Here is a 24607-nt window from a genome sequence, read left to right as displayed (position 1 = left end):
GTATTCCCATTCATTAGCTTGGTCCATGACCATCAACTGCTTCTTGGTTCGCATTTGGGACCTAGGGCTTGCTCCCTGTGTAGCACCTGGCAGGACACAGATCTTCCTCAAACTTGGTCTGCCCAAGAGCTACAGGATCACAAACTTCTTAGCCTCTTCCTCTCATCTGAGCCTCTCCAGTGCTGTTTGACAGAACCAGCAATCAGCTCCCAGGGAATCTGGGGGCACTCAGCAATTTGCAACAGTAGGACTGAGGTTCTCAAAGGCACTTAAGATCCCACCACCTACTCCAGTGCCCAATTCCCATCGGTTTCAGCTGCAATTAAGCACCTAAATACTGTAATGATTTGGACTTAGGTCACGGGAATCACTTTGTGGTTTCATTCGACCCACAGGGTGGGTCTTTCTCAGCGTGTCTTGCACTTTCACTTAGATTAGTTTCCTTAATCCTCTTTACAGCTTAGAAAAAACAGGTGTCCTTATCAGACAGTACAGACAAGGCATGGACTGTACCTAGGAAAAAAACCAGCAGACTTCAAAGACTACGAATGAAATAATTAATGCACATAGACAAATTTATCACACTAAAAATCAACATAATGCTGCAGAAAGAAGAAGCAAGAAAATGAAGTGTTGACAGGTTTTTTTTTAATTATTTTTTTTTAGTCAGGACAAGCTCCCATTTAATCACTACATACTGTGCGCCTTTAATGCACCAGCTATTTGGCAGAGGGACCTTACTTTGGCCCTAACAACTGGACTCTACTGCACAAAGCTAATGATGCTATAAATACCAGCATATAAAAATTCTAGTTGCCCACTTCACATGAAGTTGAATAGGAGACCAGAATCTTGCTGTGACTTTCACAGCACCATTGAGTAAGTAATACTGAGAGGTTTCTGAGCAGAAAAATATCAAGTGAGAAAAAAAATAATAATAGGACTTGAGGGAAAACTGTATAGGAGGGGATATTTTTACCTGGTATCATAAATGGTCTGAAGCATTTTGAAAACCAGCACAAAGCCCCTGACAAAGATGTAAATGCAGAATATATCCAAATGCAGCTAGTGCTTGGAAAATGAGAGTTAGCCTACTTCACAGGGAAGATTTAATGAAATGGTTCTCATGTAACTTTTGATCATTGTCATAACATATTCAGCAGTGTATCCTAGCCTTTGAAGTAGTATCATAAACTACATTTTCAAAATAAAGTAGATTTTACTTGGGATTGTGGGCTTTTTCTTCTCTTAAGTGTGTGTCCTTTTGCTAAATCTCAAAGTTCGCTATTGCACAACATGTCTCCAGTGCAAATTAATAAGGTTCACTCATATGAATCAAAGGTGTATTTGCTATCTGAAACACAGATTCAAAGTTTATCTGGGTTTATATATACACCATATAATATGCAGACCTTCTTTGATTTCTTTCCTCTTTCATTTTTCAAACTGAACTTAGCATCTTTCATCTTCCACAAACATTTCGTACTGGCAGGGGGACTAAAGTACAACCTAAAGTGCAAGCTTTTTAAATTTTCCCCTTAAACTCTTTGCTGAAGCTACAAGGGCAGGGCTAGTAATACAGCTAGCTGCAGTCTAGATATCAACTGCAATAAAATTATATACTTAGAGCTCCCCTGCACCATAGCCGCCTGTGTTCCTTCAAGAGGTTTTGAGTCTTGCTGTCCTCATCTCTCCACAAGTGGGGCCCGGCAGAGTCTCCTCGCAAGACAGTTTGCGGGACCAAGCTGACATGGCACAGGGATCTACTCCCTGCTGAGCTGTAAAATGACCCAGTGCTTAGGCTGTTAGGCCTTTAAAGGGTTTAGCTTCTGCAGGCAAAGACACCTGCCTGCATACAGATGTGGTACAAGAACTGCAACCAGGTGTAAGTCACTACGGCTGCTGACCAGGTTTGACTAACCAGCATTTATGAATGATCTGGGTTCAGCTGGAGCTTTTTCTCCTCAACAGAAGCCTTTACAAACCAGCAAGCAGGTCATTCATCCCCTCTGGGGTTTGCTTCCAAGCACAAAAGGTCAAGGGAAAGCTGTACTTTGCAAATCGTGAGCATAATGGATTGCAGTGGATCACCTACCACTTCATCTCAACCCTACAGCACTAGTGAGCACCTCAGAGACATTTCATCAAACTGTTATTTGTAACTGAACAGATGCTATTGCTTTTATTCTCCTTTAATAGCATTAACCCTACAAATCTCAAAACCAAGACAACTGCCTTCATTCCCTCACCTGCAACCCCAACAACTCAAGAGTTGCAAGCATAATAGCTGATTGAAGTTAAATGAGGTGCAACACTGCTTACCAACTTTGGCACTTGTAGCACCTTTTCAGGCAGATGATGAAAGCTAGTTACAGATTAAACAGATCCATCTTCTTTCTACACATGAATCCTCTTAAAAGCAGGCAGATCTTCAAGGAAGCTGATAATAGCTTTAGAAACTGCAGATGTGTGGCCATGTAACCTCCACCCAACAACCTCTCCATCCCCAAACCAGTTGGGCAGGACACAAGACTTGTGGTGGGGCTCTTTTGGGCTGTGTGTATGCGTGTGCAAGTTTCTAGTAGTTTCTGTCAACATTTCCTGCCTTCTAGGATGTTTCTTTGTGACCGACCAGGAACTGCCAGTAATATTTCAAGATATTTCAGCAAGATAAATATCACCACTTTCAGTATGTCTACACATTCTATTTATCTTGGTTTCCTAAGAAAACCAGGAAGGCACATGGGCATTGCTTATTCTGCACCTTACCTACTCAACCAAGCAGCTACGGTCTAAAAATTTCCAAACAAAAGAAACCAGATGTGTCTGGATCAGCGTGGTAGGATGGAGAAGGCAGAGGAAGGAGAAAGGGAGCATTTCTGCTTAGATCTTCATTTTTACGCAACCTTTCCTCACATTCTCTTGTCTTACCCTATTTATTTCGCCCAACTAGCTTTGTTTTCTTTTTTTATTCTGAATTGGAAATACACTGTCTGGATATTTGCCAGAAGTCAGTCAGACCACGTATATGTTTGATAAGAGACCAATTCTTTAAACAAAAGTAATCTATCAGAGTTTCAGTGATGTATTCAGTAAGGCATATAGGAAAATAAATTGGGCTGAAAAAGCTGGAAATGAATACAGACAAAAATGCAATTAATGGTCTAGCTAAAGACAAGATAACAGATTCTATGAAAAGATGACAATCTGGAGAACAGGCACTAGGACAGTTCCTCAGAAGTTGTTCTGGGGATAAATCTTAAATTGAACATTCATGACACCATCAGCAAATTCTTATTTTTTTTTTTTTAAATATGTCACATACTCACACATATATGTGCCCAAGCAAATACACATACAAATGTATGGGCATATATGAAGTGTGATAAAGACATTTGCTGAAGGGAAAAAAATGGGAAGCATTGTCAGGATATGAGAGCAATACTGAAGAATGAAGTAACCACGCAAGACTGAGGGACAGAATAATATAAAAGGGTTAATGGAACCAACCGCACACAAGGCGGTCATCATGCACACAGAGATTAACAAGAATTGACACCACAAGGTAGAAAATTGCCAATTGACAGCAACTAAAATATAGAAAGTGTCACAAATTATGAAAAGTCTCAGATTTGCCCCAGGCAAAACAAAACCATGAACAGCATTGTAGGTCACGTATTTCCAATGAAGATAAAGACACACTGATGCCCTTCTACATGGCAGCATGGACATTACCAAGATCAGGGGTCATCACCTGTTCTGTGCTGGAAGAAGAAAGCCTGGCCCATGAATGAGAACCGCACGCACTACCGCAACATAAATAACAATTTATTTGCCAGTACTAAACGAATGAAACTGTCAAGGTGCCAAACAAGCTTAAAATGCTGCTTCTGCACAGTAGGGATCACCAGCACAATATAAGGTCCTGAAGCCAATTAACTATAATTTGAATCCCTGTCACAGAGCAGCTCAGCAGAAATCAAACATCATGGGAGACTGTAAATATACATTGATGCCAGCAACGCAGTTACAGTATGTTCTGCAATTGTTTGGCTGCAACAGCAAGGGCATTACTGATATAGCTCATGACCTTTTCTGAGCTGCCCTGACCATAAATTTTTGAAACCTGGCCTTGAAACATAAAAGCCTAAGAGAGTTAATGCAGGCAGTATGCACCTTGCAGGAGCCAGGTAAGGCTGGGAAAGACAAGGGAAAAAAAAAACCCAAAACAAAAAGCCAACTCCAGCGGCAAAGTAGAGGAGCAGATTAATTTACAGATGGGGAAGGGTTTCCCCCCCCCCCATCAGTGATGCTGGCATCTTACAGTTTTTATTTTACAGCCCATGTACATTGATGAAGTCCAAACGTTTTGTAGAATAACTCAATATAGATTATAAAAACTAAACATAAGCAACTAAAAAACAAGTTACAAAATGCTGATCTCAAGTTACCAGCAAGAGATATCAAAGTCCACTATCTGTGCGTGTGTATATATACATACATACTTATATGTATACACACACACATGCACGCACACATGAGGCAACCAGGGCAAGAAGAGCAGAAAGGGTAGTTTCCATATTTAGTCAATCATTTATTTCTCTGCTGAATTTCCAAAATACGTTTCAACATACATAATACACCGCACTACCAAGCAGTATCACTTAAGCACTTTATAGATCTATTCAAACAGGTGTCAGCCTTAATGACATGCTGACTAAAGCAGAGATGAACGAACAGGCAGAAAGTTTTTTCCTCTGCCCAGTATCATTCCCTGCAGCCATTAAAAAAAAAAAAAAAAAAAAAAAAAAAAAGAAAACAACTGCTATTAATAAGCATCTTTCTGTTCTTCCCTCCTCCTCAAAAAAAAAAAACCTATAAAAAAAAAAAATACTGCTTTGTGCTCAGTCCCCCACAAAACTACTCCAGGCTTAAAACAAAACAAAAACACCCCAGATACTGTCACCAAAAAAACAATAAGAAATGACCTATCGTTTTTGTTTCTGACCACTGTTGCATAATCAGTACTTGGAAAAACTTTCAGGGCTTGAAATAATTTCTTCTGGCATGTCAAAGTGTTCATAGCCCAGAAAAGTCTCGAGATACCCAATCCTGACAAATCACACCAGTCCATCCTTCTACTCTCCTCCCCTCAACACTCCCACCTCAATTTTGTTTCTGCAGTCAGGCAGACTCTAACTACCCCAGCTACCTGTGTATTTATGCAGCTTAGATTCATACAACATTAAGGCATCTCACCCTGTACTATACTGTATAAAACAACGCAAGCAACTTTTTGTCTTCTTTCCTTCTTTTCAGCACACTGAAGAGTCACTCCTCCCAAAAGGAAAACCAGAGCGATTCTCACTAGAGTTATGGGTTGCACACAGAGAGATGCAGCTTGTATTTCTTAGCTTGATGCCCTCCCTCGTCCCCCCAGACTTTCAAACCCATTGCCAACCTCTACTAATTCTGACAGAAAGAGAGGGACAAATAAAAGAAATTCCAACAAGTTTCAATTAAAAAAAACTGCCCTGTGGAAGAGGGCACCAGCTGAGTGCCCCCACCAAGAAGGGCCGCACTGAGTGCGAGGGTTAGGTGTTTGGCCACTTCACGGTAGCACGTGCTGCTCCACGTCTGGGCAGGGGACATGTGAAGGAGCTGATGAATACCGGGGGAGAGAAGGAGCCAAGGTCGTGGGGAGAAAGGGAAGGAAGTTTACAGAGAAGGGGAAATTTGAAGCATGACAGGAGGGGGGAAAAAAAAAAAACAGAATGGGGAAGAAGAGAAAAGCAAGACAAAAAGCACAGGACATAACCATGAAAGTCCAGCTTTGCTACTTCCTTTGCTCATAAAATACCCCATGCAAGCCAGCTAGGTTTGTCACCTTTCCTGACCACTTCAGAGGGCTTGGATTAACTGCCAAAAGACCTCATCTCACTTCTCACTAGCTTTAGTTTAAAGGTTGATCGTTTCAATATTCCCAAAGACTGCTACTGTTCTGGAAAAGAGAGGAGACTGTGGGTAGGGAGTTGGAAATGGGAATCTTAAGAAAGTGGCTTTTTTTTCCCCATGAAGAAGAATTCCTCCCAGTGCATGGAACCAACATGATGTCTCTACCTCCCAGTTACCTTATTTTCAGATGTGCACTCTCTGACTCTCTGCACAGAGATGTTTCTAACTCATGTGGCTTGGTCGCGGTTCACAGTCTGGCAGGTAAAAACCAGGACTAGGACTCAGAGGCTAACACTTTCTATCGCTAGCAAGCTCAAATTCAAAATTACTTTTGCAAACTATGAAATAAGGCTCTTAATCTGCTAAAATATTCTTGGAATTCAACCAGCCAAAAAAATTAAGCCAGTAATCCGCAAGAATCACAGATTCTTAATTCGGCATGAGGGAGCAGCAGGATCAGTTGTGTAAACCACAGCAAACTGAGAGAAGTGCAGGCTGACAGAAGCAGAACCTCAATGCAAGTCCCTGTACTGTAGTTCTTCAGGTAGTAAACTTTACACGATCGCTGGCTCCTCCATCTTCTGTACCCTTTTTGGGCTGTGGCCCAGTATAGCTCCTTGACCTTAAAACTGAACGCTGCTTCAATTCTAGAACAAGGTTCACTGTGCTGTTACCAGCTGAAGATAAGACGCTTGATAAACACGCGCTACCAACCTTGTTTGTTCGTGGGTTTAACATCAGCGGCTTGCCTTTTTCTTTCGTATGCGCTCTGCGACACGCCATTGTACAGGGAGTGGCAGCAACTTTTAATCGAGAGAGCATTTACTTTTATACTGCACCTGGGAAGAAGAAAAGATAATCATTCAGATACAGAGGTAACTGAACTAATATTCATATTTCTACATTATCTGTTGTAAGAGAAACGGGTACATGTTAGATATGGCTCCTCACTCAAACACTGATAATAACCCCAAGTTGCCTTGCTGCAGCCAGGATGAAGAAAGAGAAGGAAGTCTTTGCAGTGAACAGAGCGTGCTAGTGAGTATGGAGAACATACAGGGAAACTAGTGCAGTTAGCACTGTGCTGTGGGCTGCAGTCAGTCAGAATTTACTGGGCATTGTCTTATAGCTGCACCCTAAACCTAGGGCAGAAAACAGCCAACAGCAAATATTATCCTTCTCTGGTGACCCACGTAACTGGCAATTGCCAGGGAGGACAGAACGACTTGGCCTAGTACAGCAAGAAAATTGAAGTTGCATTTCTCCAATACCTTTCTGGCCATGAGGTCTACCGGCCTGGACAACGGAAAGGAAAGAAAGCATGTCTGCTGGCCTGTTACAACTAGATTAGACAAAACCTGTAAAACAGTTAAACATTTATTGAACCTCTGGATTCCACTCCTCGATTTTTTAACTTCCAAACCTAAAAAGAAAAAAAAAAGTTATTTTCGGAGGAAGTATATCCTTTTCAATAAAGGAAACATTTCCCTAACAGATCCAAAGATTTCTTCACACCACTCAAAAGCCTAGTTCTTAATCCTGTCAGGTGATGACCACTTTTAATGGGATGTTCTTTGGAGCAGAACTTATTATTTATCATATGCCTGTATAACACAGTGACATGAGGGGACATGTCCTAGACTCATCTCCAAATGCTATTTCAGCAACATTCAGAGACAGAATAGCAGTCACACCTCAGGACCTTACACAGGACCACAACTGTGAGCCTCTATAAACCCACATCAAGATTGCGGCCCAGACAGGGTGAGGCATACATTGCTCAGGTGCGATATCACGCAGAATCCTGACGTGGGGAGGACGAGAGAGGGGAAAAAAAACTTTCAGCATGAGGTGCATACAATCAGGGAAAAGAGGCAGAGACCCTGGGACAGCAGTTAGCTTGTTTGGATTACCCCGTTCCTGCTAGCGGCTGGTGCTCCACAGTTCCCTGCCCCAGCTGTATCTTCAAATCCTAGATACACGCAGGAAGAGCAAAACAGGTACGAGATATTTTTAAGGACTGCAAAGATGCATGGTTCGGATTTTTAATTTCTTCCAGATGGAAGACAAAAATTAGATTAAGGAGCAAAACTACATTATCTTAAAAATAGCCTGAATACTTTAGAAGACCTTGTTACAATCAAAGTTACACATAATCAACTTTTAAGATGGCAGACTGATTTTGGAAGTTATCATCTGAGGATCTGCTTCAAAATCTTTCAAAGCATTAAAAGAATATGTATAGATCCAGTATTTTTCATCATCAGCGTCTCTTCATTTCTTTTTTACCCTTTGCAAATTCCAGAGGAAAGCAACGTTGACGTGCAGCAGGTTCACTCTCTTTCAGCCTTTCTTTGCTCATTTCGGCCTTGCAGTTTAAGAAAGATCCATTCAAAACCCAAATGGTTAGTTATTTTATGGTAAAGAACATAGATTTACTGCGCGGAGACAGGACAAATGGAAGTCTTGCCGGCATTACAGCCAAATGTTGCTTTTAACATGATAATTCCTCCTTAAACTAGCTAGTGGTGGACTAAACACAGCTGGTCTGCCAGAGTTCAGGGCAGATGAAAATAACTACATACAGCAGGATCAGATAAGCAAAATTAAATCTGTGCTACAAACCAATCAGCCTTTAGGAATGGCAAATTCAGCCTTAAATGATTTTAATTCTGATAGCTCGTTTGGTGTTATTACGCAGTTGTAAGCCCATGTCCCCAAGCATATGAAGCCAAAAATGATCTGTAATTACAATATCCCAGTAAAACTCAGTAGGCATCTTATCAATCTGGTTTTAGGGGGGTTTCAAATTGTCATGAATAACTATCTTAAAGAAGGAATTAAAAAGTAGGCCAAACATCGCACCTTATCTTACGCTACTCAAATTTACTCTGTTGCAGTTAGTATTTTATGAACCAAACAAGACCACGGACCAGATTTCTCCCGACTAACTGTAATCAATTAACTCTCTAATCAACAAGAAAGAGAGACTTTTCTGGGGTGCAATTCAAATCTTACACAGGCCAAATCACTTTCTGGAGGCACTCCTCTCTTCAGAGGTGCCCTAGAGGGACCTAAAACTAGTCTCCCAGTGGAGGTATCTCAGATGCCTACAGCTGAGTGGGAGGAATCCGGGCTTCATTTTCCACTCATTTCCTTGGTTTAGATCCAAGGGATACAATCCCAGTTGATTTATGTCTGACACAGAATTTAACCTATCAGATTTAAAATCAAGGCTACATCTATATATGCCATTGGGTGGGTTAATGCTTTTTAAAAACAGAGCTCCCAGCCTAACCCTGCTCACCCCAACGAGATCCACAAGGACGGACCCTGTGCCTGAGCCAGATGCAGCACCGGGTAGCTATAAAAATAACTCACACCAAGAATTTGGAATTACAGCCAACAGCTTCTCAGATGAAGATACCACCAGACAATAAAAGCACTCTACATGCAGCACGGTCCAACCGACGGCAAATAAGCTGGCCCGGCCACCACTGCTTCTCCTCTGGCCTCGAGGGAAGGGTGAAAGGACATGAAGCTTAACGCCGCGGCAGCTCATATTTATCCTGCCTGTTTCAGGGAAGAGCTCAACAACAGGTCTGCACGAAGGGCCCCCAAACTGATACCTGGTTCCCAGCAAAACAAAAGGTTGGGTCGTGCTGCTTTGCAGGAAGATTTTTAAGTGGTCATGAAGGGTTTCGTAGACGTGCTCCCTAAAGAGAGATCAGGCCCGAGATGGTGGTACTTCAGCCACACACAAAAGGAGAGGTGATTTTAAGAGTAGAGGCTGAGAGAGAAGAGGGAAGGATGTCAGCCGAGGGCAAGAGGGGGCTGGGAGACCGGGAGACCAGGGATGCACAAAGCACTGAGGTTATGCAAGGTCCCGTCAGCAGGAATTAGGAAGAAAGCAGAGGAATTGAAAGAGGAATACAATTTTTGTTTAAGCATGTGTCAGCATAACCAGACCGAGGATTTTTTTCCTTCTTGCAGTACTTGACAACAGTGAGGAATAAACGAGCCTGTGGTACACCACTAGACTCAACCCATTACAACCAGTAATTTGTGACTTATTACTACATACATGCTGTGTCACAACTTAAGGGAATTAAGTTCTCCAGCATACCAGATGACAGGTTTCTGCTGTACCTTATCAGGAGGCATCTGGCCAATTCAAACCAATTACTAATACAGTACAAGTGCCCTTATCTGGAAGTAAATGTTTTGCTGCTGCAATTATGGATTCGTTAAATTGCAAAAGCTGCTTTTCAGGGAAAGGCTAATCATACTTTTAAAAGGTACAATTACATTGCTCAGAGAGTCAGGAAGCTCAGCGTCAATTAGAGCAAGGTCTGCTTCAATTACTACACAGCCCGAGTCGTGGATTATACCTAATACTAAGGAACATTTCTCAGTGGACAGCAGTTTATGCTTGATGAATATGCAGTCTTCCTTCAGTTTGAATGATGGCTAAACAAAGATATTTCAAGTATTCTTGAAATTCTCCATAAATTAACAGTTTCAATCTTTTTTTCCAGGTACAGAACTTACCAAGACCTCTGTGTTATCAGGACCTTGTTCTTGATAACATAAGCTAGAATTATTAATTGAAGACTATAAGGGCCTCATAGTTTCCCACCTTTCTGGCCAAGAATGATTTCGCTTTCCTACGCACCACTGCTCTAGGACCAACAAGCCTTTTCTCTCACATGCACATTGCAACTGTCCTGGGAGTCTGCACATCCTGAACCTGATACGGTTGTGCTCTCACTTGCTTTTTTTTTTTTTTTTTTTAAACAAGCCTTGCCTACCCAAGCATGACACAAACCAGGCACACTCTAGCTGGCTTCATCACTTCAGTACTAACAAAGCAGTCTAAAATTATTACATTAGGCAAATACCAACTACAAGTGCGTTCCCCAACAGGAGCTCCTCAGAGAAAGGTTTCCCTTCGCCCGCTGCCCTCCAGCACCGCATAAGTGTTTTGCGGAGTAAAGGGGAGCATTTGCACTTTGTAACAGGAGCCCATCAGCGCGTACGTGTACGGGGGAAGGAGCACAGAGACACGGCTGGACAACGCAGAGCTCCGCATGATAATGCAGCACCTCCGACACGTGCTCCGCAGCACCTTTCCTGCGTGCTCAAGACACCATTGGGTGTAGTTAATAGAAAGTGGTGATAACAGTATCTTGGGTTCCTTCCAGCAATGTCCTGAGCCATCATTTTAAATGATGCTTCTGAAGTACCTTGAGATCTGCAGATTAAAAAGTACAATCATATTGGAAAACGTTAATAATCATATGTTCAGCAGTGGAAACAAGGCCATTTTGGAAGCAGATCTTTAACATCTTGGAACTCCTTTTCTTCCCTCTTCTCCTCAACCAATCCAAAAGGAAGAAAAGCTGGATCTCAAGTACTTAAGCACACTAAGCCAGTTCACATTTTGAGGTATGAAGCATTCAGCAAATAAAGCACACTTTGTTGAGATCAAATGAGAGTAATTTCAGAACATCTTTTTTAAAACAACTTAAAATATCAGCAAACTTCTCACAGCACAACTAGAAAACAGTACTAAGTTGTTTGGTGCTACAGTTTTGGTTCATAAGAGATCTTAACACAACTTCAGAAAGTTATTTTTCTCTACAGTAGTGGATCTCACTTAAGTTTTCTTCTTAAGCACCAGGAAGTCCATTAACTTGTACTGTGGAAACTGCAGCAGCAGCATTTTTGGCACAGTCCAACAAAAAGATAAAGTCGCATCCTTGATTTTATTCCCACAAGTGGTTCCACTTGTTTTCATGGGAGGACTTATGGTAGCAAGGGTAACCACATGTACGTATGTCTTAACCTGCAGATTCCTTAGAAAGAACATTAAATATTAAATTCCTCTAACTATACAGAAAGCCACTGTTGTTTTATTCTGGAGAGAAGGTACACATCTATCTTATAGCTGTTTTCTTCATTCCAAAACCAAGGATAGAGATAGAATCAGGGTTGTTCTCAACTACAGCTGTAGACTTACAAAAGGCGATTCCTTCTGGGAGAATAACTCAGCAATAAACATGGAGAAATGAGGCTGTTGGCTAATTCAGAGTTACCCTCAGCAGAGATAACACAAAGTAGAAGCCTGTCAACCATTTATAAGCCTCACTGTGTACTACAGTTGGGACTTTAAAAAAAAATTCCTTCCCAAATTGCAGAAGAACCTGAAAAATTGTACATACGTAGTTAGTCACCAGCCCAAGTAATGGCGAAATGTTCCTCCTACTGCAATAAAGATGCCTTTAGTAGCAAGGCTGTTAGTAGGAAAGAAAGGAAAGAAAGTGGTTAGCATCCACCCCGAGCACAGCATACTACCACACAGGACGGCGGTTTCACCGTCTGCATGAGAAGAAGCTTCACACCTTGCCCGCGCTCCCGCCACTGACTGACAACACTAATGCACGGTGTTATCAGGGATCCTGTCCCAAGATGGTAACGCACACTTTTCCTTAAAAATATTTGTTCAGCCTAACTTCATATAGGCCATTCTACATGCAGCAGAGCTAACTCCACGTTGGACGCTCCTGGCTGGACACACAAGTGAATTATCCACAGGGTCCAGGATTTTGCACAGCTGAATTACGCATGTGTATTTACACATATATAAGACTTTAGGGTTTCCTCAACCAGGTAGATTCACGCTGTTAGTATATGAGGTGTCGAGCTGCTCGTAAAGCCATGCGTGGATCTGGCACCACTCGGTATCGCAGGTGCAGCGGAACCGAGAAGAAAGTGGGACCGAACTTGATGGTGGCATTTCAAAGAGCCACCACTGTTTCTTCTTCTGAATAGCCAAGGGGACAAAAAATTAACCCAAAAAACCCCTCAAGGGCCACAGAAACTAGCTCTAAAAATACCAAGCGGCCTAACAGCGCTTCCTGCTACCTCCCAACTTTTGCTCCCCGTTTCCTGGCTGTGACACCAGAGTTGGAGGCGGGAGGCGGCCGAGGGGGCCCTCGCGGGTCCGGCCCCGCCAGACTCGCCCCCAAAAAGCTGCCAGAAACGGGGGAGGGGAAGGGGGGAAACTTGTGAAAACGGCCTCGCCTCACGCCGCGCCGCCCATCTTGACGGAGCGAGGCGGTGCCCGGCCGCATCCCGCCGCGGGGCCCCCCCCCGGAGAAGGCAGCGGGCCGCGGGCAGCCAGCAGAGGCGGCGGCCGGCGACGCGGGGCCTCCGGGGCCGTGGGGGCCCGGCCCGGGGCGGACCCGCGCCGCACGCAGAGGGCATGGGGGGGGGGGAGGCACTCGAGGAGGAAGAAACCCCCCCCGAAATACGTGTTTTTAAAGAGGCAGAGGCCTCGCACACGCCAGCGCAACTGCCAGATTGTTACCAGAATGGGCTCTGCCTCCTCCCGCAGCGATGCCGCCCGCGGAGCCGCTCCTATTGTGCCGCAGGCGCTCGCGCCCGGCGCGGCCCCGTCCCGCTCGACACCCACCGCTAAATGAAACAAACAGGGCAGCGGCAGGGAGGGACACCCCGGAGGGCGGGGCGTTCCTTATGACCGACAACCCAGCGCAGCCAATGGGGAGGAAGCCGGCCGGCCGGCCGACGGCGGCGTTTGGCCAATGAGCCTTCTCCCTCGCGGCTCCCCGCCCGGGCGGAGAGGCAAGCGGGCCGGGCGCGACCGTTAATATGTTAATTAGGCCGAGGGAGGCGGCGAATCAGCGTGGAGGGGCGGGGCGGGAAGAGCAGCGCCCTGAGGGGGGCGGGGCGAGCCGTGAGGCGACGGGGCGGGCGGCGGCGGGCCGGGCCGGGGGGTGCTGCGGCCCGGGAGGAGCGGCCGGCTGCGGCGGGGGGAGGGGGGGTGGAATCGGAAGGCAAAGCAGGGGGGAAGCAAAGCGAGGGGGAGGCGGTAGAGAGGGGCACAGCCCGGTTTGGGGGCCGCGGGGGCTCCCCCGGGGAAGAGTTACCTCGAGCAAGATGGATGCCGCCATCCAGCTGCCCTGTCGTCGTGTGGCGCCTCGCAGCTCTGAGCCTGGCCACACCGTGGTCACCAGAAGGCCTCGGGTCTCGGCCTGCTCTGGCCTAGCGAGCGAGGAGGGTGTCTTTGCGGAAGACCTCTGTGCTCGGAGGCTTTCCTCCAGGAGAGCAGGCTCTTGAGTGGGACCCGTGATCCTGGATCCTTCCAGGCAAAGGTGCTGGATCCGGACACCAATTAGGTGCCTCAAAAAGTGCAGAAAAACACTCTCACCCATGAGGAAGTAACCACTGTAGTGTGTTACCATCCAAGGCCCGAAGAGCTGGAATATCCCCTGTAATATATATCATGTTTGATTAACACATAAGACTTCACAAAAGACCAAAAGGCACCTAATGCTGCAGATCAGCACTAAAATCGGACCCAGAGAGGAACCGCAGGGTGATAAAACATCACTTCATAATAACCTAAGACTGTTCTTAGTGTTCTAGCGCTTTTGGAGCGTTCTTAATAGGGGAGAAATAATTTGTTCCCCAGCTAAACTTGCCTGGTGTTTGGAGATGGAAAGTAAGATACAAACTCAGCTCACCTGAGACTTCTCCCATCTCCTCGCCCTTGGGGGTGTTACCTCTCTAATCCATATTCTGATATATTTTCTGGTGTTAAAAATCATGAGGCTGTTAATTCTTTTCTGGTGTTTCAGATGAGTCTAATCGTTAGCTGTGCAAATGAGCAGTATGCCGTTAAAAGAAGCAGGGTTGCTATAGTAGCGGTAACAATAAATATATGAACCTGCTTAACCAAAACCTCCTCTTCCCATCATGATCTTGAGGCCTGTAATGAATTACATACTCAGTTGCTTCCCCCCACCCCAGCATGACTGATGGCTTTGAAACATTCCTGGATAACGTGATACTGCACCTCTAAAACAAAGAAAATTGCAAAAATAGCATGAAAGGTCATGACTTTGTGCCTGGCTAAAAATAGCCCGAATGAAAAGCATTTAAAAACACTGTGCTTAATACCCAAATAGCATAAATCAGCTTTGCTATAAACCCATGTCATTTTAGACTGGTTGAGGTTCTTGGCCAGTATATCTAGTGGACGTTTAATGCCTCGCTGAAAGATACTGCAAAACTCTTTCTTGTGAAAGAATGACTATCTTAAAAGCTGTGTTGTAGTTAATTCCATAAGAGAAAAATCCCCACCCAGCAGTTTCCCCCTGAAACTCCCAGCAACAATTTTTAATGGGAGGGAGAACTTTCATTTATTAACTGCACATCCACCGCTTTGGCCTTGGTGGTGTCTCTCCATAGCTGTTCGGTAAGTCCGTGAAGTGTGAAGGCTCGCTGCATCGAGTCTTTGGGTGACTGTTAGATTTATATCTGATTCAGGCAACTGCCTGTGCTGTAAAACGAGAAAAGCGGTCACTTCTTCCTCCTCCTGAGAACTTGTAATCCCCATATTTGGTGCTCAACACGGAGGAGTTTCGTTTGGCTCACGTGCTGTTGTTGCTTTGCTGTGGCCAGGAGAACCCCTGGGAGCCCTTGGCATTCCCGGATTCCTTAAATCCAACTGTCACGGCTCCGCTACCTCTTTCGGCCGCTTCGGACCAGTCTCAAGCAGTTTCATGGCTCACTCACTCCAGGGCAAAAATTCATTCAGAAATTTCTAACACAAGAAGAGACTGCTGGATTATCATAGCAGATTTCCTGCGCATACAGACCACTGTGTTTCGCTCAGGTTCCCCTTCAGAGGAAGCCAGCAGTTTGTGCCGAACTAAAACGCATATCCCAAAAGGCATCTGGTCTGAATTTTAAGGTATACATCAAGATGGTTTTTTTTTTTCTTTCCATAGTTAATCACTTGCACACTCTTAAAACTCTGCCATATTTCTCATTTCAGTTTTCCTGGTGTGATCATTGCCCCTTGTTATGGATCTCTCTGCTAAATTACAGAGTCTGATACTTCCTTTTTTGTTTGTCTTATGATGTTACTTACTGATTGTGACCAAGGCTGTCTCATAAATTAAACAGAAGGCTTAAATAAATCTTTTTTCCCCATCCTTCAGATAGCTTTGTCTCTCCTTTCTGTAACACTTCCAGTTTTTCCAATATCCTATTTAAAGCAGTGATACCAGACCAAGACTCGGTGTTCTTATTTTTATCTCACTGATACTGAATGTGATTAAAAAATCACTTGGCTGTTCTACTCGCCTAGATCCAGGGCTCTTTTCCTGCCCTCCATAATGTTGCCTCAACACGTACACTATCACCCCCATAAATATACTGACGATGTAGCTATATATATACACAGCTGCTGGACTGAATCAGGAAGCTTGTACTAAGGTGTGCATAACAAAAAGCAGAATCTGTATTATGGCCACACTTTTCCTGAATTCTGTAGGAAATGCCCAGAAAGGTTATTTAACTATGCCCTTCTATCATTAGGAACAAGTTACGATAAAATATAGAAATGAATAAATAATTATTTAAGCACAGTCACATTACCTTTACATTGTTTCGCTAATTTTGATTCTACTTCTAATAACTTTGTTCTATCTTTTAAAGTTATTCTGCTTAAAATTTGTCATCATTTTAGCAATTAAATGTGACAGGACTGTGCTCCAGCTCTGAGACCAGCTTGCATGGGAACAACCCGCAGCCATGCGTTTAAAGTGTTTTGCCATCCAAAACAGTGCTGCCAGGCAGACTACATTTTGGGAAGAGCATCTCCTGTGCTGTGTCCCCAAATGTTTCCAGGGAAGATAAAGTAAAGTTCTGGTCCAGAACAGTGCCTGGAATTGTGCTAACAATTTAACAGTGTAGATGACTGAGGTTTTAACATTTTAACTTATGTTTTACTTTGTCTGTCTTTGATCTGAAACATCTCCTTAGGCCGGTGACCAGTTTGACACCGCATCCCGAAGGGGCTGGGCCATGGTGATTCTGCAGCCAGGTGGCATTGCCTCTCGCTCTCCTGGCTCTGCCTCCACCTCCTCCGATTTCCAGTTTCTTCCATTCACCTTCAGCACTCTGTCACTCTGCCAGCTGCTTTAATTATCCTGACCAAAGACCATCTTATTATTTTTGCTTCATCGTCATAGTTCTAAAATACAGCCACGCTGCAAGTGAACTGCAGCCACGCTGCACGTAGAAGCTATAATTGCAGTTGGCACAAACTTATCTGTAGTAGAACGAATGTGTTCGCTATGGAGGGCCAGAAGCAAGTGTACCTCTGCCTGGTTTCTGCCTCACCAGGTGAGCCGGAGACCACAGGTACCAGCCACGGTGAGTGGTGTTCACGGGAGGAGCCTGCGCCTTCTTGGTGCCTTCATCCTCTAGTAAATCAACTTTTCTGCTGGGAACCCAGGGAAATACCTTCATCATCTCCATTGTTAGTTATATTAGTTGGATTAAAATTAGTGCAGGTAGACTCAGGCTGGTGGCTTCAGCCGCTTCCCAACCTTACAAAGGGGGTGCAGTTAGAAGAGACAAATGATTAATACTTGTTAATAACATCTTAATTATTATTAATAACCTGGAAATCTCCACTGGACAATAAACCTGTGGAAAGAACACCCGATCAAGTATATGCAATCTTGAAACAATCTTCACTGAGAAAGCCCTACCAATAAAGTAATATTGGCATAATTTTGGCAAAGCACATACAGTTTTGCAGAAATGCAGTTGTCAGTGTACAGCCACACTTTGCAGCACCGAACAGTGAAAATAGCTAGTAAGGCAAAAGTGCTGTTTTGTTGAGAGGATTGTGTTGACCCTGGGCCTTACTCCAGCGTCGCAATGTCAGTCAAGGGTTGCATCTATTCATATCCCTCACCGGTGTAACCGTATCAGCACAAGTCTGCAGCATCGGCTTGTGACTTTGAGACTGTTAACTTTTCCAGTATAAATGCAGCAAGTCCGGAGGAGGAGGACTGCCCTCTTCTGATCACTTGGTGTGTATCAAGTTAGGATCACAGTTCCTTTATTTGATCAAAGCTGGTATGAAAAAAAAAATCACTAAAATCTTGATATCAAGCTCACAATAAACTTAGAAATCTTAAAACCTCGCTGACTTCAGTTAAACTGGAAAGAGGTGTCACTGAGACATCTCAGAGGAGAGTCTGACCCTGTCTGTAAGTGCTTGGTGAAATAGCAGCCGGGTTTAAGGTCTAGAAATGAGCATACAGCACTTATATATATAATACAGCGCTTTATATCTAATATGCATGTGTGCATGTGAACTGCAGAATGGGAATAGACCTTACAGGGACTGATCAGAGCCAGTCTCAGGACTGGAAAGGAATGGGTTAAAAGGTGAGTCCCTTCAGCCTGCTGCATATACACTTGAGGACTTTTGGGGCTGCCTTAAATTGGTGGATCCCACCCTCTTGGCCTTGGAGCCCAGGCAATTAAACTGGTGTCTCACCGTGAAACCATCTCGAATGACGAGAGCTGGCTTTTGTCTCAGAGTGGCAGTGACAGAAAAAAATAATGGTGAGACCTGCCAATAGTGAACAAAAAACAGGAGTGGGGAAATGGAGCAAAAAGTGGAAAGGCCCCACACTGAAGAGTCATGGCTTTTCTTTTTTGGAACAACCATTTGTCTGCTGCATGTTGCTGAAGGTAAAGCAGTCTGCAGGACTCTGCTAAAATTAACGTGTGTGTGTGACGCAGCCGGCTCAGGTTTCTGCTAGGGCACTAATTGCACTTGCACTAATGATCAACCTTTCAGGCTATCTGTTGGGCTGACAGGGAGCCCTGTTTCCCCCAAAGGTTTCTTTAGTCTCCCTTTCCGGCAATAAAGATTTTAATTTAGGTCTTTCTTCTTTACCCAGCCCTCGGTTTTCACAGAACTCGTAGGAATTGAATAGATTTGAGGTCTTCAGTCCTCTGTCAAATTTGGCTAAAGTTGGCAAATTGGTTCAAAAGCTAGAAGGGAAGAAGAGAATTGACAGAGGATTGAAGAGATTAACAGCTTAACATGACATAGTCATAAAGCAGTATTATAGCTACTGACACCCACAGTATTTCATCTGTCTCATGTTTGGACTCTTTAGCTTTTAAGGTCATTTGTCATATACTCTTACTGGTCATATATTGCTAGCTGAATCATAAAAGTCTTGTTCCTCCTGCAGGAGGAGGTTGGTTTTGAAAAGGTGCTCAAAGAGAAACAATTACATGACCAAACTTTTACATCTCAAATGAAGAAAACCCCCCCATAAATTCTTTACCTCAGTTGGTGATTCGTATTCAGATTCATGTCACTTTTCAGAATGTGCAGACATCTGGATTGGAATAGACTGAGATATCTTAACTCCGAGATAGCTGGACAGAGACAGATGAGGCAACTGCAAAATCTCTGCTATAAGAAGAGCTTTGGCTTATACAGAAGCTCTTCTGTAGTTTAAATTATGGAGACTCTAACTTCATCGAGATTTCAATATCAGTGTGAATGGAAGTCTCAGGTTCTCAGCAGCTTTCGCAAACAAGCTTTTTCTGTTGTTTTCTGAGGGTGAGGGAATTTGACTCTTAAAAATCTAGATGTATTCAGCAAGCAGGGGTTTCCAGCTCAAGTTTATTTAATTCTGCCTTGGAACAGATGGACTGAGACTGAATGAAACCATTGCTGGAAGGGAGTCAAGGACAGAAGATGGCATGACATTTTGAGCTGCAGAAGCCACAGATCTTACCTCTACTCTGAGCCTGTTGCCAGAGGTCTAACAGCAGTAGGACTTCCTGAAGTCTGCAGAGGAGTAGAAACCCAAAGGGGCAGAAACATTGAATTAGAGGAACTGGGACCTGAACAGAAGAGATTAGTGAATGAGCAAGTTCAGTAGGGTCACTTTGAGTCAAAAGTTGAGCCCCACTGTTGGGCATTTCTGCTACAAACTGCCAGGTTATAAAAGTTAGGAGAAATACGTGACCTGCATATATTTGTAACAAAAAACCCGACTCCCTGTGTCCTGGGGGAACAACCAGTTTGTCCTAACATTTTAGTTTGTTGTGATTCTGGGCAAAAGATGGGAGGGAGACCCTCTGCAGTGGCTGTCGGAGCATGCCGGTTTTTTGGTAGAGCACAAAGCTGGACACACTGCTCCAGATGCAGGCTCACAAGCACTGAAGAGCGAGCAAGGTTCACCCATCTTCTAGTCCACTTATCCATCCATATTTCACTAATTTTGCTACAAGGACACTACAGGAGACAACGTCAAAGGCCTTGCAAAGGCCTTAGCACTTTTCAAGGCCTGATCAACTCATGTGAATCCCTGCACTGCTAGCTGTATCTTACCCCTGGGGAGGTCAAGAATTAACGAGGAAGTCGGTGGCAGCAGCAGGTTACCATTCAGAGAGAGTTGACTTCTTCTGTTGAACTCACCCCACTGGATCACATGCTTCTCTCTATAGAGAAAAAGCACTTTCCACCTCAATTTTTAAATATTGCTACAGAGCGTGAGCTTTTATGAGTTTTAAAAGCCACTGAATTTAGTAGGTATAGCCAAAGAGCTCAATCTTACATGGGATGAGCTTTCTCCGTGCTGGCCTTGTCAGAGCCTGCGATGAAGATCTTGTCAAAGCTGAAGCTGGGAATTTACATTTTTTTGAACACATTATACAACCCACAGGATGAAATCACAGCGCTAGAACCGAGATAATTTCTCTTTCCATTCCAGCCTGTTACTTAAATACCAGTCCAACAGTGTGCTTTGCTATACACACTCAACAAAGCATGAGAGTAATCCCCCCCTCAACTTAAATGACTCTGCTGACCTGCTTGATGATAAGGTGCTTAAATGCTTTGCTGGAGAAAACCTGCAGGATGCAACTCAGCAAGAAAACGCACCTGCTGGCTTCATTCGCAGGTGGGAATGGTCACCACCTCGCAGGCTGGACCTACAGCTTCGGCTCACTGGTTGCTTATTTTTTCTCCCTGCAGAGGGAAAAGTTTGATGTCGTATCAGCAGCTGTGGTACCTCCTCACCTTGCAGGTCTTCTGCACACACGTAGTACAAATGGAAGCTTGTTGGTGGAGGGAGAACGTAAGTTCGAGGCTGGGCCCTCTCCCGGGGCAGTGTCATCGGTTTAAATCCCCGGGGGGGTTGGTTTGTGGGCTTAATCCAGGCAGTGCATTGGAAAGGACAGAAATCCCCTTGTACCAGCTGCCCTGCAGAGGGCAGTCCTCCCTCGCCTAACACAAGCAACATCTCCAAGAGCTGCGAAAATCAGAAGTCAGCGATTCATCAGACACGGTTTTAACCACGAAACACAATTCCTCCCACCTGTCCAGCGGGCGCAAGATGCTGCCGTCCAGAGCCACAGCCCTGCTTTGGGTCACGGTCTCGAAGGAGGATTTGGCTGCGATGTTGCAGTCCTGCACCCCTTCCCTTCGGCGTCCGGACACCCCTCAAGTCCAGCCAGTCCCCCAGCAAAGTCCAACGTCTTGTCTGCTCTTGCTGCCTAGAAACATCACTGTCATGAAAAAACTAAAGGTTAGTTTTGACCAATTCATGATATGGGCGATCCTGACTGTCCTGCCCGTATTTCAGCTGACATGTAGCAGGATGGGCTGTCACCCAGCTGCTGCTTACTAGAAGAAGAAGAAGCAAAAAAACCACAGTGCTGTCATCTGCGAAAGGCAACCTTGTGTGTCAGTGCTTAGGGTTAGACCCATGCAGAAGAAAACGATTGTAGCAAGATGGATTTTGGAGAGCTGGAGAACATTCCTCGCTGTGGCTCTCAGGTCAGATGCCTTGTCTCAGGCCAGGCTGCCTTTGGGCCAGTACTTTTGTTTTGGTGGGAATGAAGAGATGCTGGATGTGCTACTAGAACGCAAGCAGAAGGACACGTGCTAACACAGGCTCAGGGGAACCTGTTGTTTCTGTTTCACCAGTAGTGACTCTAGATCTGAGTGTTGAAAACTGCATGTAAGATGCAAACCCAATTCCGAGTTTTAGAAACAGCCCCCTCCATATAACCCAAAGCAAGTCCCACCCCTAAACAGCTCACATTTGACCTGAATTTTGCTATCCTAACACCCATTTCCCTCTTTATTTCCAGTGAAAATCCTTGACCACCAGATTTTTACATGCCGGTTAACAGCATCAGCTGTAGACGAAGCACTCCTGGCAGCACTCCCAAGCCACACGTCCCCATCTCCCCTTGGCCAGCGAGGTCCAGGCCTGTGCTCATCTGCTCCGGGCTCCTGTCACATCCCTGTTTCCCTGGACCAGGCCTCCAAAACCACGCGGCAGTCCGGGCGTCCACCCCAGCGCGGCACAAGCAGCTGGGCTGCTCCTCACCACGGAACAGGGAAATAAGGGTTGTCTAAAGGGGAACGAGCGCTGGGAGAAGGCTGCAAGCACCACGTACGAGCACAGCACGAGACAGCAAGCACGGGATGCCTTGCTGCTTGGCCGGGCTCGGTGAGGCCCCCCAAGACCCAGGGGAGCCGGGCTGCGCGTCGGGGTGCAGACGCATGCTCTGAGAGCAAGCAGCGAGGCCGTGGCGCGGCGGTCGCGGCCGGGAGACGCTGTGGGTGAGCGTGGGCAGGGGCACTGCTGCTCGCTGCTGGTCCCTTCCCGGTTCAGCCACTGATTTGCTGCTAATTTTGGACAGAGACGCTAATCCCGCTGCATCCTTTTGTAGGTAGAGACGAACGTGGCCATCTCCATCGCACTGCGGGTGCCAGCTGCGGGTGCTCTGAGTTAAGGGCGGACACACTCGGAGGTAAGGCCTTGCTTTGCTACGGTGACGGCCTCTCCAGGCTGCGATGAATAAACATCATATAACTTCTTCTCTGAAGAGGGAGGCTTTTCTTTTACCTCCCTTTCACAGCTGACACTTGCATGGCAACATGACAGCCCTGTCCCTCCCACCGGCCCTACAGCTAGTCGGACCTGGCTGAGCTTAAGCTGCTCCATTTATCAGACCTGGCTGAGCTTAAGCAGCTCCGTTGATCTTCGGCTCCCTCCTGACCGCGGCAACGCCGTGCTAGTGGGGCTAATGGAAACGCCCTGCGATTTGGAACCGGTTCCAGCAGCGGCCCGGGAAGCAGCCAGCCCGGCGCTGCCCGCCGCCTCCCAGGGCTGCGCAGCCCAACGCGCGTCAGCACGGCGGGGGGAGGCGGCGGGCACACGCGTTTTCGGCTCGGAAAACAATCTGGCAAACTTGACTCAGAAAAGCAATCAAAACCCGATCGCCACAATTCCCTCTCCTGGCAAGGAGCTCGCAGGGGCTACGTGGATTTTATGGTGCTGCAGAGGAGGTGCCCAAGCGGCCCTTGCCAAAGCGAGGACGGAGGCTCTGCAGGGGCTGAGGATTTTGCATTTTTACAAGCTGTTTTGTAGCTTTGAGTTTAGCCATGCTGTGAGGTTCCCGTTGCACCGCTACAGAGTGTTTTCATGAGACTCAGCACAGGCTGTTGAAATTAGTTTCATGAAGTGCCCGCCCAGTGCAGATCTGTATCAGACTAGGATAGCATTAGCAACTCTGCTCTAACCAAAAATAAAAAGTAAAATAAAATAAAAGCCCTGTTTCTTCCCTCTGCTATCCCTGATTGCAGAGCCAATCTCATGCACAGGTTGTTTGTATATGCCTCATCCTGGAGATTGGAGTAGCTCTGTTTAATTACCCAATTTTTGTCCCAGATATTTATACTGCAACCAGCGTGTATTCCTAAAACACCTGCTTATTTTCAGTGCACAGTTAACCCCAGCAGCCCCTTTCAGATCCTTCTGTTACAACTGATTCTGCTGCAGCACCAGACCCAGTGGAACAAGCCTCTGTGAGAAAAGGCTGTCTTTTTTAAGACAGATTTTCCTTTTTTTGACAAATAAAATCCTACTCTTTGAATTTAGCAAGGCGATTGGTATAAACTAACTCCAGCGGCTGCCAGATGGGTTCAAAACAACGCGCTGCTCATGGGCTCCGAGACTTGAGCTACGCTTTGAGATGGCTGCGCTCTCCAGGATGCTGCACGACTTCAGGTTCAAACTCGGCCTTTGAAAATACCAAACACCACACGGTATATTGGTCCTCCTCAGTTCCTCTTACAATCAACAGAAAGAAACTCATTTCGGACCTGAAATGACAGCATGTGACATTATACAAATGTTAGCTGGTGGCACGAAACTGTGCAAATATAGGTTCGTCTTGGGTTTAAAATGGACAGAAATGACCATTAGCCGTTCAGTCTCCGATAGCTCCATTTCTAACGTTTGTCAACACTATTTTGTGGTTTTACTCTGGGGTTCATAGGAAATACTTGCCTAGGAAATCCTTCCCAGGATGCCTGTAAAATTTTATTTAAAAATAAGAGGAAGTTGATTTTTTTTTCCCATGACTTTAATGGCAAAGCTCTGCAGATGTGTGTAATGCAGCTCCACGGTGTCATACCAGCTGCTGCGTCACGGCACAATTAAAAATAAACTGCGGTAAAAATAGTGGGATATTTGTGATGGGGGAAGGAACAGCCGTGGGGCCGGTACCCAAAGCCCTGCACGGCGCCAGAGGCACCGTTTCGCCCTGGAAAGCACCTTCGGAGCAGCCAAGTGCCAGCAGCCCCCTCGCTGCCATGGGACGGTCCCCCAGCGCAGTCACTGTCCCCAAACCCCGGCCAGGCCGCGGCTGTGCGGGATGTGCTCAATACCGGGACGGTTCTTTATAAAAATAAACAACGCTACGAAGCAGA

At 45.4% G+C, this 24607-nt stretch overlaps 1 protein-coding gene across 3 annotated transcripts in view; it reads right to left on the bottom strand.

The window, feature by feature from the left end:
• LOC135324998 (NAD-dependent malic enzyme, mitochondrial-like) overlaps nt 1-13474 on the bottom strand; it is a 35525-nt gene extending 22051 nt beyond the window's left edge. The window contains exons 1-3 of one of the 3 annotated variants that reach the window (XM_064502270.1): nt 13328-13474; nt 7227-7313; nt 6670-6794 (exon numbers count right to left, since the gene is read on the bottom strand). In XM_064502270.1, coding sequence (XP_064358340.1) covers nt 6670-6777 — 108 coding nt within the window. In that variant the 5' untranslated portion in view covers nt 6778-6794; nt 7227-7313; nt 13328-13474. Of the gene's footprint in view, nt 1-6669; nt 6795-7226; nt 7314-12179; nt 12231-13327 lie in introns of those variants that run through there. The other 2 variants (XM_064502271.1, XM_064502272.1) reach the window with 2 other exon arrangements.
• Nucleotides 13475-24607: the final 11133 nt, after the last annotated feature.

Source organism: Dromaius novaehollandiae, chromosome Z (genome assembly GCF_036370855.1).
Source record: "Dromaius novaehollandiae isolate bDroNov1 chromosome Z, bDroNov1.hap1, whole genome shotgun sequence".
NCBI lineage: Eukaryota > Metazoa > Chordata > Aves > Casuariiformes > Dromaiidae > Dromaius > Dromaius novaehollandiae.
This window is presented reverse-complemented; position numbering and strand designations above follow the sequence as displayed.